At 38.1% G+C, this 12718-nt stretch overlaps 1 protein-coding gene across 1 annotated transcript in view; it reads left to right on the top strand.

The window, feature by feature from the left end:
* fgf11a (fibroblast growth factor 11a) overlaps positions 1 to 12718 on the top strand; it is a 79343-nt gene that overhangs the window by 48019 nt on the left and 18606 nt on the right. The window contains exon 3 of the mRNA XM_039659980.2: positions 8042 to 8145. Coding sequence (XP_039515914.1) covers positions 8042 to 8145 — 104 coding nt within the window. The remainder of the gene's footprint in view (positions 1 to 8041; positions 8146 to 12718) is intronic.

Below are 12718 nucleotides of genomic sequence, written 5' to 3'. Positions count from 1 at the left end.
CGCATCCGAAATTTTCGCACGTTAAAAAAAAAATTCGACCTCTCGTTATGTCAGTAACGAGACTTTCGAAACTTTCGTCCGTCATAAAATTAATCGGATCGGGTTCGATTTTCTGCGTTTTTCGCATCCAGAGCCAGCATTTTGAGAGGTCTTTTGACAATTCAAGGGGCCGGGGGGAGCTCGTCCTCACATCATTGCACATATGCGCCATGCTTTCGGTTTTCAATTCGATCAAGTGTTTATGTTCTCTTCTCTATATTGGATTATGAAATTAATAAACCTCCCCTTTCAAACTCTCAAACTCAAACTTTCGAACTCTCCTTCCTCTCGGCGCAATTTCAGGATTGGATGGACGTAATATTTTCTCTTTTTTCTCTTTTCAATAAGAGAGAGGGCAAAAATCATCCTCACTGCTTGACGAATCCATTTGGTATTTTTGCGTTTTTACCCGCAAACGTTTAATAAATACGCAACGGACTCGGTGTGCAAGGTGTCTATGCGTGACGAATTTTTAGGCTGACGAACACGAAAATACGCATACGAAAATTTCGTACTCAGTGTGCAATGGCCTTTAGACTAAACATTAGACTTAAAACTAGACTGATCACACACACACATGCAGTTTAGCAATGGAAAGCATGAAGTTATAGCATTGTTTGAAATTTAATGTATCAACTGGTTTGATATTTCCCTCTCGCCCATTTAAATAAAACTGTCCTTATGCAAATTACAGAGGCTCTAGTTGATCTTGATGAGAGAGAACCAGTTGGAGTCAGATGATGTGCTCATTTCCCTATTTTGGTGTGGATGTTCACTTTTGCTGTTACAGGGTCAAGAAAGAGTAGAAGAGATTGACAGGCTGAGCTGACATATCTCACACATGCATCTCTCTCTCTCTCTCTCTCTCTGACTGAGGTCAAATGTTAGAGGTTTGCCCTCTCATTAGCACTAAGGGGGTCTCGCTAAAGCTTCTCTTTATGCGCCACACTGCGGCGTATGCTAATCACGCCCAAAAACTGCCAAATCAGCATGGAGAGAGAATAAATAATTAACATGCTCTGATGTATATCTGGAAGCCCTCTGTTGCACTGATATACAATTCCATCATTAAATAAATAACAGGCAAACAATCGGACTTTATGCTCTGATCAATGCTGATAGAATGCCTTTGGAAACTTCCAGGTTTCATGGGAACCTTTATTTTTTAGCAATATATAGCCTTCCCATCAGGCACTTCTCTTGTACTCGCCTCAGAACCAGACCTGGCATGGACGCCTTCATAACTCACTTAAGCTCTTGAAAACATGCCCTGTAATTTTCATCCAAACTAATGAAAACAACTGCAGTGTAACTTATCAAAGTTTATTGCAAGGTGAGCAGCAAAGAATAAGTTGAACAAGGTTAGTAAACTCTGTGATAGATTTATCCCTCCTCTCTTCAGGACTGTGGTAAACTAATGGTTAGACTTCATGTTCTCCAATTCATCTTCTTCAAGGTAAAGCCTAAAGGACTTTCTTTCTCTAAAGGGGCTCTATGTAGGATTCAGAAAGCCTTGTTATTATAGTGACGCCAGTGGCCATTAAAGGGATACTTCAGGATTTAGCATTAAGCTTTGTATTAAAAGAAAACTTGTAGTATTTTTAAATTACCGCGCTTTCCATCTTAATATCCCCCTGAAACGAGAGATTTATGTATTTTTGTCTGGAAAAAATTCTCCGCTGACACAAAAATCGTCATTTTGCGTCTTTGGAGGATTTTGAGTCCAGAGACTTAAGACTACAGTCAGTAGTCGGGTCTGTCCCGCATGTCCTCAACCCGCCCATAGAGGGCGATCTCACTCGCAAAATGAACACATAGTGTCGGCCATCTTTGTTTGGAAGCTAAGCTACTCTTGTTCTGTGGAGAAAGCTGAGTAGTAGCGGTTACCGTCCTCTTTTTCCCGGACATGTCCGGCCGTCGATGTCCGAGATTCAGCTTTTGCGTTCTGCAGTCGCCATTCATTGTTTAGACGCACAGCTTTTGTTTCAATCAAACTGAATTCATTCCGATTGTTGAATCTGAATGTAGTGTTTACATGAGCGCTAAACAAGTGATCGGTTGATGTGCGTTTTAACATCGCTAAGAAAATTCCCGCTCCTCCGTGAGAGAGACGAGACCGGTGCGTCTCACTGGTGTCGCTCATCACTAATCACGCCGCCGGACTCACCGGCCTAGATGAGGTCATTGATTATAAAGCATATTTGAGACTACACTCTTAGAAGAAATGGTTCTATTTAGAACCAGAAATGGTTCCATCCCCCGCTTCATATATGGAACTCCAAAATGGTTCTATATAGAACCATTTTATTTTGGTAAAAGGTTCTATTGGCCAAGTATGGAACCCCAGGGTTCTATATAGAACCCAGAGGAACCCTTTTTTAAGAGTGTATAGAACCTTTTACCAAAAAATGGTTCTATATAGAATCATTTTGGAGTTCCAAATACATAGCGCTGATAGAACCTTTTCTTCTAAGAGTGTATAGACTATATAGGTGTGGCCATGTGAGACTATAGACTGAATTAATCCTTTTATTTGCGTGACACATTACGGTACAGAACGGCTCTTTCGGCATTATCCCTGAACAGTGTATAAGCATTCGCAAGTGTGATCGCTACATGAAAATTCTTACATAAAGCCCCCTTAATTTCTTCAAGCAAACTTTGGAGTTTTCCACAGATTAGGGCACAGTGCTTGTCCCGGCAGTTCCCAGAAAAGCCAAAAGAACAGCTGGTTCGGCAGTGATCCGTGTTTCATCATCGGAGGGAAGCGTGGACTGGCACTCCTCCTCGTTTTAATCTTCTCTTCAATCACAAGTTGTTTATGTAATGTCTTAATGAGCAAAACTGGAGAGGAACGACTAGACTTTTGCCCTCTCTCTGTGTGTGTGTGTGTGTGTGCATTTCACACTCAGCCAATGAACATCTTGAGCTGATCATGCATTTCACCCCTGCCCAAGTCCTCACACTTGAAGAGAGAGAGAGAGAGAGAGAGAGAGAGAGAGAGAGAGAGAGAGAGAGAGAGAGAGAGAGAGAGAGAGAGAGAGAGAGAGAGAGTCAGGTGGAGTTGGTTTCTTTGCAACTAAATCTTTCCTTATTACAGCATTTTTCTACATTTCTGCCTTGCTTTGCCCTTTACTGAATGACTTCAGGTAAAGAAAAAAGTGTTCACAGAGGACACACAGTGCACAGTTTACAGGTTTGAGAGTCATAACAGCATTTAAACACAGGAATGATTCCTCTACATTATTGTTCTCTGTGTGGTTGGAATTATTTTCAGAGTGAAAAAATAAAAAGGGTAATTGTGACTATAATGTGTGCAACAGTATGTGACTATTTTTTACATCTGCAATTTTTATATTTCTAATCTTTCTTTTTATCACACATTGTGACTTGATATACAGTTGCAACCTGATTTCTCATAATTGCTACTTTTTTCTTGTAATTCTGACTTTAAAAAATATTGTTGGTTTAACTTAAAAAAGTAAGTAACCTGGTTGCCTTAAAATTTTAAGTTGATTGAACTGGAAAAGGTGAGTTAATACAATGAAGATAACGAGTCTTGTTTAAATTCACAAGATAACGAGAAACTAAACAGGAAACAGGTGGGACTTATATATTAACTAATGAGTAACTATGGAAACAAACTAGAAATGGGAACAACAAAAATGGGTTTAAAGGAGTAGTTCACTTAAAAAAAAAAAACTTTTGCTGATAATTTACTCACCCCCATGTCATCCAAGATGTCCACGTCTTTCTTTCTTCAGTCGAAAACAAATGAAGGTTTTTGATGAAAACATTCCAGGATTTTGCTCCATAAAATGGACTTCAATGGGAACCAAACGGTTCAAGATCCAAAAGACAGTTTCAGTGCAAACTGTTCAAAGGGCTTTAAACGATTCCAGACGATGAATAAGGGTCTGGAATCGTTTAAATAATTTTGATGAACGAGTTCGAACAGGAGAGTCACGAACGCACATCACAGAACAGAGCAAGGCGAGCATTTGAGCTTATAAAACTTAAACTTTGTTATTTATTTATTAAATGAGTGATCGTTTCGCTTGATAAGACCCTTATTCATCGTCTGGAATCGTTTAAAGCCCTTTGAACAGTTTGCACTGAAACTGTCTTTTGGACCTTGAACCGTTTGGTTCCCATTGAAGTCCATTATATGGAGAAAAATCCTGGAATGTTTTCATCAAAAACCTTAATTTCTTTTCGACTGAGGAAAGAAAGACGTGGACATCTTGGATGACATGGGGGTGAGTAAATTATCAGCAAAAGTTTTTTTAAAAAGTGAACTTCTCCTTTAACACAGAATTTTGATGATTATAGCTTATGAAAACCCATAACTTTCATAAGCTGTAAGCCATAATCACCAAAATTATAACATACCTGTATAAAGGCTTGAAATATCTCACTTTGTAATGAGTTTATATAATATATTTCACCTTTTTAAAGGGTTAGTTCACCCAAAAATGAAAATTAAGTCATTAATTACTCACCCCCATGCTGTACCAACCCCGTAAGACCTTCGTTCGTCTTCGGAACACAAATGAAGATATTTTTGATTAAATTTGAGAGCTGTATAACTACCACATTGGCTCCTAAGGGACTGCCTCTTGACGGCCCAGAAAGTCAATGAAGAAAATGTTTAAATATCCCAAGTGACTACCGTGGCTCAACTATATGTTTATCAAGCGACGCGAATACTTTTTGTGCGAAAAAACAAACAAAAATAACGAGTTTATTTGACTATTTCTTTTCTTCCTTGTAGGCCAGAACGAGACTTCCTTAGATTTCCACGACGCATGCGCGAGAATTGATATCTTTTTCAACTACTTCAGATCGCAAATCTCGCGCATGCGTCGTGGAAATCTAAGGAAGTCTCGTTCTGGCCTACAAGGAAGAAAAGAAATAGTCGAATAAACTCGTTATTTTTGTTTGTTTTTTCGCACAAAAAGTATTCGCGTCGCTTGATAAACATATAGTTGAGCCACGGTAGTCACTTGGGATATTTAAACATTTTCTTCATTGACTTTCTGGGCCGTCAAGAGGCAGTCCCTTAGGAGCCAATGTGGTAGTTATACAGCTCTCAAATTTAATCAAAAATATCTTCATTTGTGTTCCGAAGATGAACGAAGGTCTTACGGGGTTGGTACAGCATGGGGGTGAGTAATTAATGACTTAATTTTCATTTTTGGGTGAACTAACCCTTTAAGTTGAATTACTGAAATAATTGAACTTTTGCACGATATTCTATAATTTTTCGAGTTTCACCAGCTCTCAGAAGAGGAGTGACAACTGTGTTTATGGCCAGAGGGAGATAAAGAGAGAGAGAATGGAAAAGAGCAAGATTCTGGCACACAGAAAAGGTTAACCAAAGAGAAGAAGACAGCGGCGAGAAAGAAAACATGGTGTGAGGCCAGCGTCTAGACTGCAACTGAAAGAAAGGTTAAACTAAGGGGGAACGAACTATTGAATTAGTTTACTTTCATCCCATAAATGTCCATCTGGTTACAGACATTTTATCTTGAAGCGTCTGGCGAGAATGGTCAACTAGAGATGAAACATTACAGCAAATATCATTTCCTCAGGACTGCCCTCTTAAGAATACTTAAACACAAAGTTTTACTACTGTCATCCCCAACATTGACTGACTTCCCTTCAACCGCCCAGAAGGATGGGAGAAAAAAGAAAAGCGAGAAGCTCTTTAACAGACAGCGAGACGTCAGAGCTGTTGACAGCGTACGAACACAATGTGCTGAGGCATTTTAAAAGAAGAAAGGAAGGATTCTCTATACTAGAGAGAGAGGATGAACGACAGGCGAGTTTTGTGCCCTGACCCGTATCCCATAATGCCAAGCGCAGATGGACTTGGACTTTGACAGAGACAGACCTAAGGATGTCATTCATTTCTTTGTGTTTCTTAAAGCAATAAAACAAGCCTGACTGTCAGGGTGCAAACACACCCTCACACACACACAGTCAGATCACAATGACAGTTTTTAGTCCTTATAGCTGTGAAGTCACAGCACAGTCTATTTCTATAAGTTTACACAATTCTGCTCACTTTTAGCAGATTTACACATTATCACTATATAATGATATTCATTTCATTATAGCTTTCCCAATAGGAGAGACTTAGGAAAGTGTGCTCATGTCCTTTCTGTTTCTTAGAGTTGTCATCTGAGATTGAATATAGAACTTTATTTTGTTAATTATTTATTATTAATTTTTATTTGTTTTTAGTAAAAATATAACTATTCCAGTGTCTTGTCTGCTGAAGCTCCACGCAAGTGTTTTTTTTTTTTTAATTTTATATGTATATATATATATTTTTTTTTTTTTTTGATATTATATTATATTATTTTATTATTTATTTTCCCTTAGCAATACACTGTCTTGTCTGCTGGCCCCCATGACACCTATTAATTTGTTTATTTTATATTTTATTTTGTATTTATTTAATTTAATTTGGCACCCACAACACCTATTGATGCAGAATTTTTTTTTTGTTTGTTTGTTTTATTTATTTTATTTTTTTATTTTATTTTATTTTTATTTATTTTATTTCATTTGACTTATTTTATTTTTTATTTTTGTTTATTTCTTTTTATTTTTTACCTGAGCAATTCACTGTCTTCTCTGCTTTGCTGGCAACCACGGCACCTATTAAAGTAAAAGTATTATTTAATTTAATTTTTATATATATATATATATATATATATATATATATGAAGAGTTCAGATGCAAAAGCCTCTAAATGCCATTTGAATTTTTCTTCTTTAATGATGATTTTTATCAAACTTGTATATTTAAGTTCAGTAATTTCACTTAAATAACAATTAATTGGTAATTATCATTGCCATTTAAGTGAAATCACTGAACTTAAATATTCAAGCTTGATAAAAATTATCATTCTAGAAGAAAATTTCAAATGGCACTTAGAGGCTTTTGCATCTGAACTCTTCATATAATTTTATTTTTCACTAAGCAATCCTTTGTCTTGTCTGCTGGCACCCACTTCTGACCTGTTGAAGAACAAGTAAATATATATATATATATATATATATATATATATATATATATATATATATATATATATATAAAATAAATAAAAACTTATATATATATATATAAATATATATAAATAAGTTTTTATTTATTTTTTTCTCACTTTGCAATATTACATTTCCAGTGTGTTGTCTTCTTTGCTGGCACCCACGACACCCATTGAAGGTCCACTAAAGCTGTGGACTAAACTGATTCTGATCATATACACTGTACACACAGCCAGAAAAGACATTAAAACTGGAACTGAGTGTGAAAGAAAGTCCTTCCTCACTTCATTTCTCCTCCTTTCTCCTTCCGCAGTCATTAATGGCCTCACCATTATTTTTGTCCTAAAGTCTGTAAGGTTCTGGGTTCAGATGAGGAGATCTGCATTGTCATGCCCGCGGTTATCACGACATTAGGAGGGGCTCCTGGACTCCGCATCGCTCCCGTGGAGACACATTGCCACAGGCCATTTGTCAATACTGCTAAAGTCAACATGTCGCTCAAGACGTTTCTCGCCGACGGTCCCGTCGGTCAACACCACACACCAAAATAGACACCCTCTCATCCGCAGTGCAAAAGGCTTGCGCAACCGTCCCGGTGTCAAGCCAACGTCCCAGTTTAGGACACACTGGAAATCCTTTTGGCCACGGCTGGCAGAGCGATGGTTGAACAAAGGTCGAGGTGAAAGGAGGTTTCTCTTAAGCCTCAGCCAATCTGAAAGCTCATTTCACTGGGGGTCTGTAATACCAGGAGGTTTCTGCTGAAACTCTCAGTTTAGGAGGGGTGTGTGTGTGTGTGTTACCTCAGGTGCACTGAAGAGAAATTCTCATCCTTCATAATGTGCTGAAAAAAGAGATATTGAAAATTGTTCATCATTTATTACAGAGACATTTCAAAGTGTCCACGCTGATGATTAAAATCTCTCTCTCTCTCTGAATTGCAGTGCTGTTCAACTTGATTCCTGTGGGTCTGAGGATAGTCGCCATCCAGAGCACTAAGTCAGGACTCTACATAGGCATGAACAGCGAGGGCCACCTCTACACATCAGTAAGCACATTTCATATTCATATTCATACAAATCTTATCTCATCATGCTAAAGATGACAGCGGCCAGATCTCTGAGACCACAAATGAGAAAGCTTTTACTTTTCTAAATCAATACAAGTGCAAAATATCAGCATAAGTTCAGTGAGAAGATTAATTGAAAAATGAACGCGATTTGTTTGTCCATATCTTGTTACTCGTTACTTCTTAAAAACAAAGTAATCCGTTACTTCACTTCGTTACCTCATACGGAAAGTAACTTTTTACGTTACTTTGTGCAGAACCCAATATCTGTTCCTAAATGTGTACACCTACATAAAGTTCTGCTATGCATAATGCATTTATCACAATGTGGAATATTTATGAATAAATGCCTGTTAATGGATAGGCATATGTATGGGTTAGAAAAAAAGCCCCCAAGAAAGACCAAAGCTCCCCGTTTGCACCCCCCAAAAAAATTATTTCTGAATAAGCAATTATATTCAGGCTGTATTCTGGGAAGTATCCTGAACGGCATGGTGAAGAAAAAACAATAAAAGAAAAAAACGTTTTATTTCGACATAATAAGGGGACATTGTAATCTGCGTTAAGCCAAATTAAGCGTTCTTATAACGTTTTTTTTTTTTTAAATTAAACACGTTTCTTTCAAATTCTGGGCTCATCTGATTTTTTTGTACATGGTAAAGCCTACTTTATTATGATTTTAGTATCATAATGATTAATACACACAATTATCCTTGACCATTGTTGCTGATATGTTTTGCTATGCACGTAAACAAATGCCTTTGCAGGCCTATACGTGTTGTAGCCATTAAATAAGCGCATTTAGTTTCATATTTGTTAAAATATTATAATGTCATTTATTTTCCATCTATCTTGATTATTAAAAGTGAACAGCATGAGTAAGATGGATGCGCAATATATCGGGAGACGTTGATTGAGTCAGGCATGATTTTGACCTCTTCATTAAGTTTTGTTTAGACGAAAGCCGTTCTTTGAAGTGAATTTCGTTTTGTATAAATTGTGTCTTAATTTTAAAATTATTAATTAGCAACCAATTGCCTGTATTTAATAAATAAAAAGCCAATCAAGCAGAAAATATAATCATGAGGCGTGCCGGCGCGGTCACTTGTTGCGCGTGAACTGGAGCGCACCTCATCATAAATGAACCGAAACTCAGCGTATGCCTCACAGACATGATAAATAAATATATCTACATATAGAACGCTTGAAATGTCTTTAAATGAAACAATTCAAAACGAAAAGATAAAGGCTACTCTCTGATTATGTAATCCCGCTGTCAAATGACGGAGATCGCTGTTAAATCTGTCCCTGGGAAAAGTAACGTTGTGCCGATTTGAAAACTACGTTTCGCTACCAAATTTTCAGAAGTAACGCATTAAACTACTTTTTACCTGAAAAATAGTTACATTACTGTAACACTGAGTCTTACTGACTCGAATAAAGCTAATCAATAAAGCTAATCCATGCCTTCTTAATGTTAGGATCACAAGGAAGGCAGTGCAAAGACTGTGTTTCCACAACTCAAAACGTCTGTGTTTGCGTCTGTCTCGTATTTACTACTACAGGACATCGGTGGGCGGGGCTAAAGAGGAGATGTAGAAGTGGGCGTCAATCTTTCGTCACACTATGACATCATAATGTGACAAATTCCAAAACGAGGCGTTTTCTGAGCTTGGTTTCAATAAAAGCTGTTTGGGTTAACGAGTAAATGACCTCCATGTCATAAGGTCAAGGAAAATCCGATTTCTCAATTCATGACGTTTGAGCATTTTCCTATTGCTTTTATTTCATGGCGTCCCTTTGTATACACGTTTTCAAAACCCTAAAACTTCAGCTTTTGAATGAGGTCTCAGACACATTTGTGATGCTCTCTGATTATGAATGAGATGCTGCTAATGAAGTTAAGTGCCGTGCGTTTGTCCTCAGACTGTGAGTGTGAGCACTGTTGGCCTCGGGTCTCGGTGACACACTCCATTAGTCTGGCCTATTTCTCTCCAGCAGAAACACTCTGGTGAGCAAGATAAGAGATGCATTGCTTTGCAGGGTAAAGCATCAGTTCTTCGTTCTTCTTTATGCACTCACTCTCGTTTGGAGAAGGAATGAGTATTGCTTGCTTTGCTTTCATCTCTGAAGTAGATCAACACTCTTTAAGAGAGGCGAAGGCCGGTGGCGAAATGTTTTAATTGTGTTTTTATGGCCAATATGTGAACAGCTTGTGACGAAACATAAAAAATTAGTCCTTCCTAGACTTCCTAGGTTGTCTAAAAAAGCCTATAGACCAATTTCGAGCCGACGTCACGGCGCTAGCTGGAGGCAAAACAAAGAAAAACTGGAGGAGGCCTATACAAATCAGCACAGATTCGGACACATAATAAGGAGCTTAAATTATTATTATTATTAAATGTCATCTTGTTTTGCAGTGTTGTAGTACTCGAGACTCGGACTCGGTCTCGAGACCATATTTTAATGGTCTTGGTCTTGTCATGGACTCGTGTCCATTTGGACTCGGAATTGACTCGTACTCGAACAATTTTTTTTTTAGGACTCGGACTTATTCCCGAGTCCACTCGAGTTCAATTAAAAATATTTTTCATGATTATTAATGTTTGTTAATAAAATATTTCTTTAAATTGATTGACACGCCCAGTGATTGGTGATTTTCTAGTGTGCAACTGCGCATGACAAATTGTAATAAAATTACTTTTAACACCACCTACTATGTGGCCTTTTTTACCCTAAACTGATCATATTTTTTAAACTCTAAGTAAATTCAGTAAAAAAAAAAAAAAAGGATTTCTCTAAGTAAATAAAAGTAAATTAGGTAATCAACCCTCACTGGTCTCGGTCTCGACTCGGACTCGACCGTCTCTGGTCTCGGACTCGACTCGGACTCGACTCTCTATGGACTCGGTTTTGACTCGGACTCGACCTTCTCTGGTCTCGGTGTCGACTCGGACTCGAGTGAGGTGGTCTCGACTACAACACTGTTGTTTTGTTGTCGACGAAAAATTAATCGACGAAAATCTAATATGCTGTATCTGGAATTTTTGTTTCTAGAAAATATTCACATTAATAAAATTGACTGTCGTCTTGGCGCTGGCTAGGCAGAACTGTGAATCGTACACACAGGTCTCGCTAAGGTAGCGTTAGCGTTAATCTTGTCAGAACGTCCATCCATCGACAGCGCGTACGGTATGGGTCGGCCAATCTGGTTCCATTCGTTACCTTGCACATTAAGATAAAATCTGATTTTCTGAAAATCTGAAGCTCAGTGTGATGCTTTGCTAGCAATACTGGAGCCACGTTAAAAACAAGACTTCCGATTTCCGTGAACCAATTGATCCTGAACAGTTCTGGATTGCGTTCACTTACTGTGGCTCCAAATTGTCAAAACACCCCTCAAAATGCTTGATGCAAAAACGCAGAAAATTGAACCCAATCCGAATTTTTTTTATAACGGTCGAAAGTTTCGGAGGCAATGTGTAAACATTTGCATAATGATTTTTTTAACGTGCGAACTCAGTGTGTAAGGACCTTTAGGCAAGTGGTTTGTTGTGTGTGTGTGTGTGTGTGTGTGTGTTGTATAAGAGTTCTGCCACAAATGCGTGTCTGTGTGTGTGTGTTGTAGGCCTGAACACATGGCTTCTCTCTGTCACACATACCTGGCCTAAACTCTGAGCTTATCAATAATTCATGTTTTCCAGTGGCTGACAAACTTTCTCCAGTCATTGTTAAAAACAAGCTAACAAAACTTGCAAACTAGCCTTAGGAAAGCAGCCAGAGGGATCGTTCTGCCTCCACCTAAGCTCCGCCCTCAAAAAACGTCACCATGTTTACCAACTGAAAATTGGTCTATAGACTCATTTGTAAGAGAAGGACGTTTTTGCCAAAAGACTGAGACGTTTACACTGCCGAGAGACTTATAACATACTTGCGAATGCTTATACAATGTTCAGGGATAATGCTGAAAGAGCCATTCTGTACTGTAATGTCAATGTGTCACGCAAATAAAAGGATTAATTCAAACTATAGTCTCACATAGCCAGACCTATATAGTCTATAGTCTCAAATATACTTTATAATCAATGACCTCATCTGTCGATATGATGAATTTTTACTTTCTTTTCACTTCTGAGCAATGAACGAAAAATAACTTTGCAGTGCATCGTGTGTCGAATCACGTTCAGTCTGGTGTCGCTAAAAATATCAAAATTCAAAATGATTTATATCAATTATCATATAAATGACAAGTGTCCCTCAGTTTTGAACTCAATAAGTGACACTATTTCCTATACGTCCCTCTCACGGATCCTTCTCTCACACACTGAAGCACAAACGCACTTTTTATCTCTTGCAAGGAGAGCATCTGTAGAGAATGTGTCTCCTCATGGGAAGAAACACGACCCATTTTCCACAGAGGGAAATGACCGTACCTGAAAAAAGAGAGAAAATCCCTATCCTAGAAAACCACATGCAAGGCGACCTCTTTTTCTTCTCTCCTATCTCTGCCTTAGTCTGAAGCACTCAAACCGCTCTACCTTTGCTCTAACTT

This window comes from Pimephales promelas, chromosome 1 (genome assembly GCF_988280905.1).
Source record: "Pimephales promelas chromosome 1, fPimPro1.hap1.1, whole genome shotgun sequence".
NCBI lineage: Eukaryota > Metazoa > Chordata > Actinopteri > Cypriniformes > Leuciscidae > Pimephales > Pimephales promelas.
This window is presented reverse-complemented; position numbering and strand designations above follow the sequence as displayed.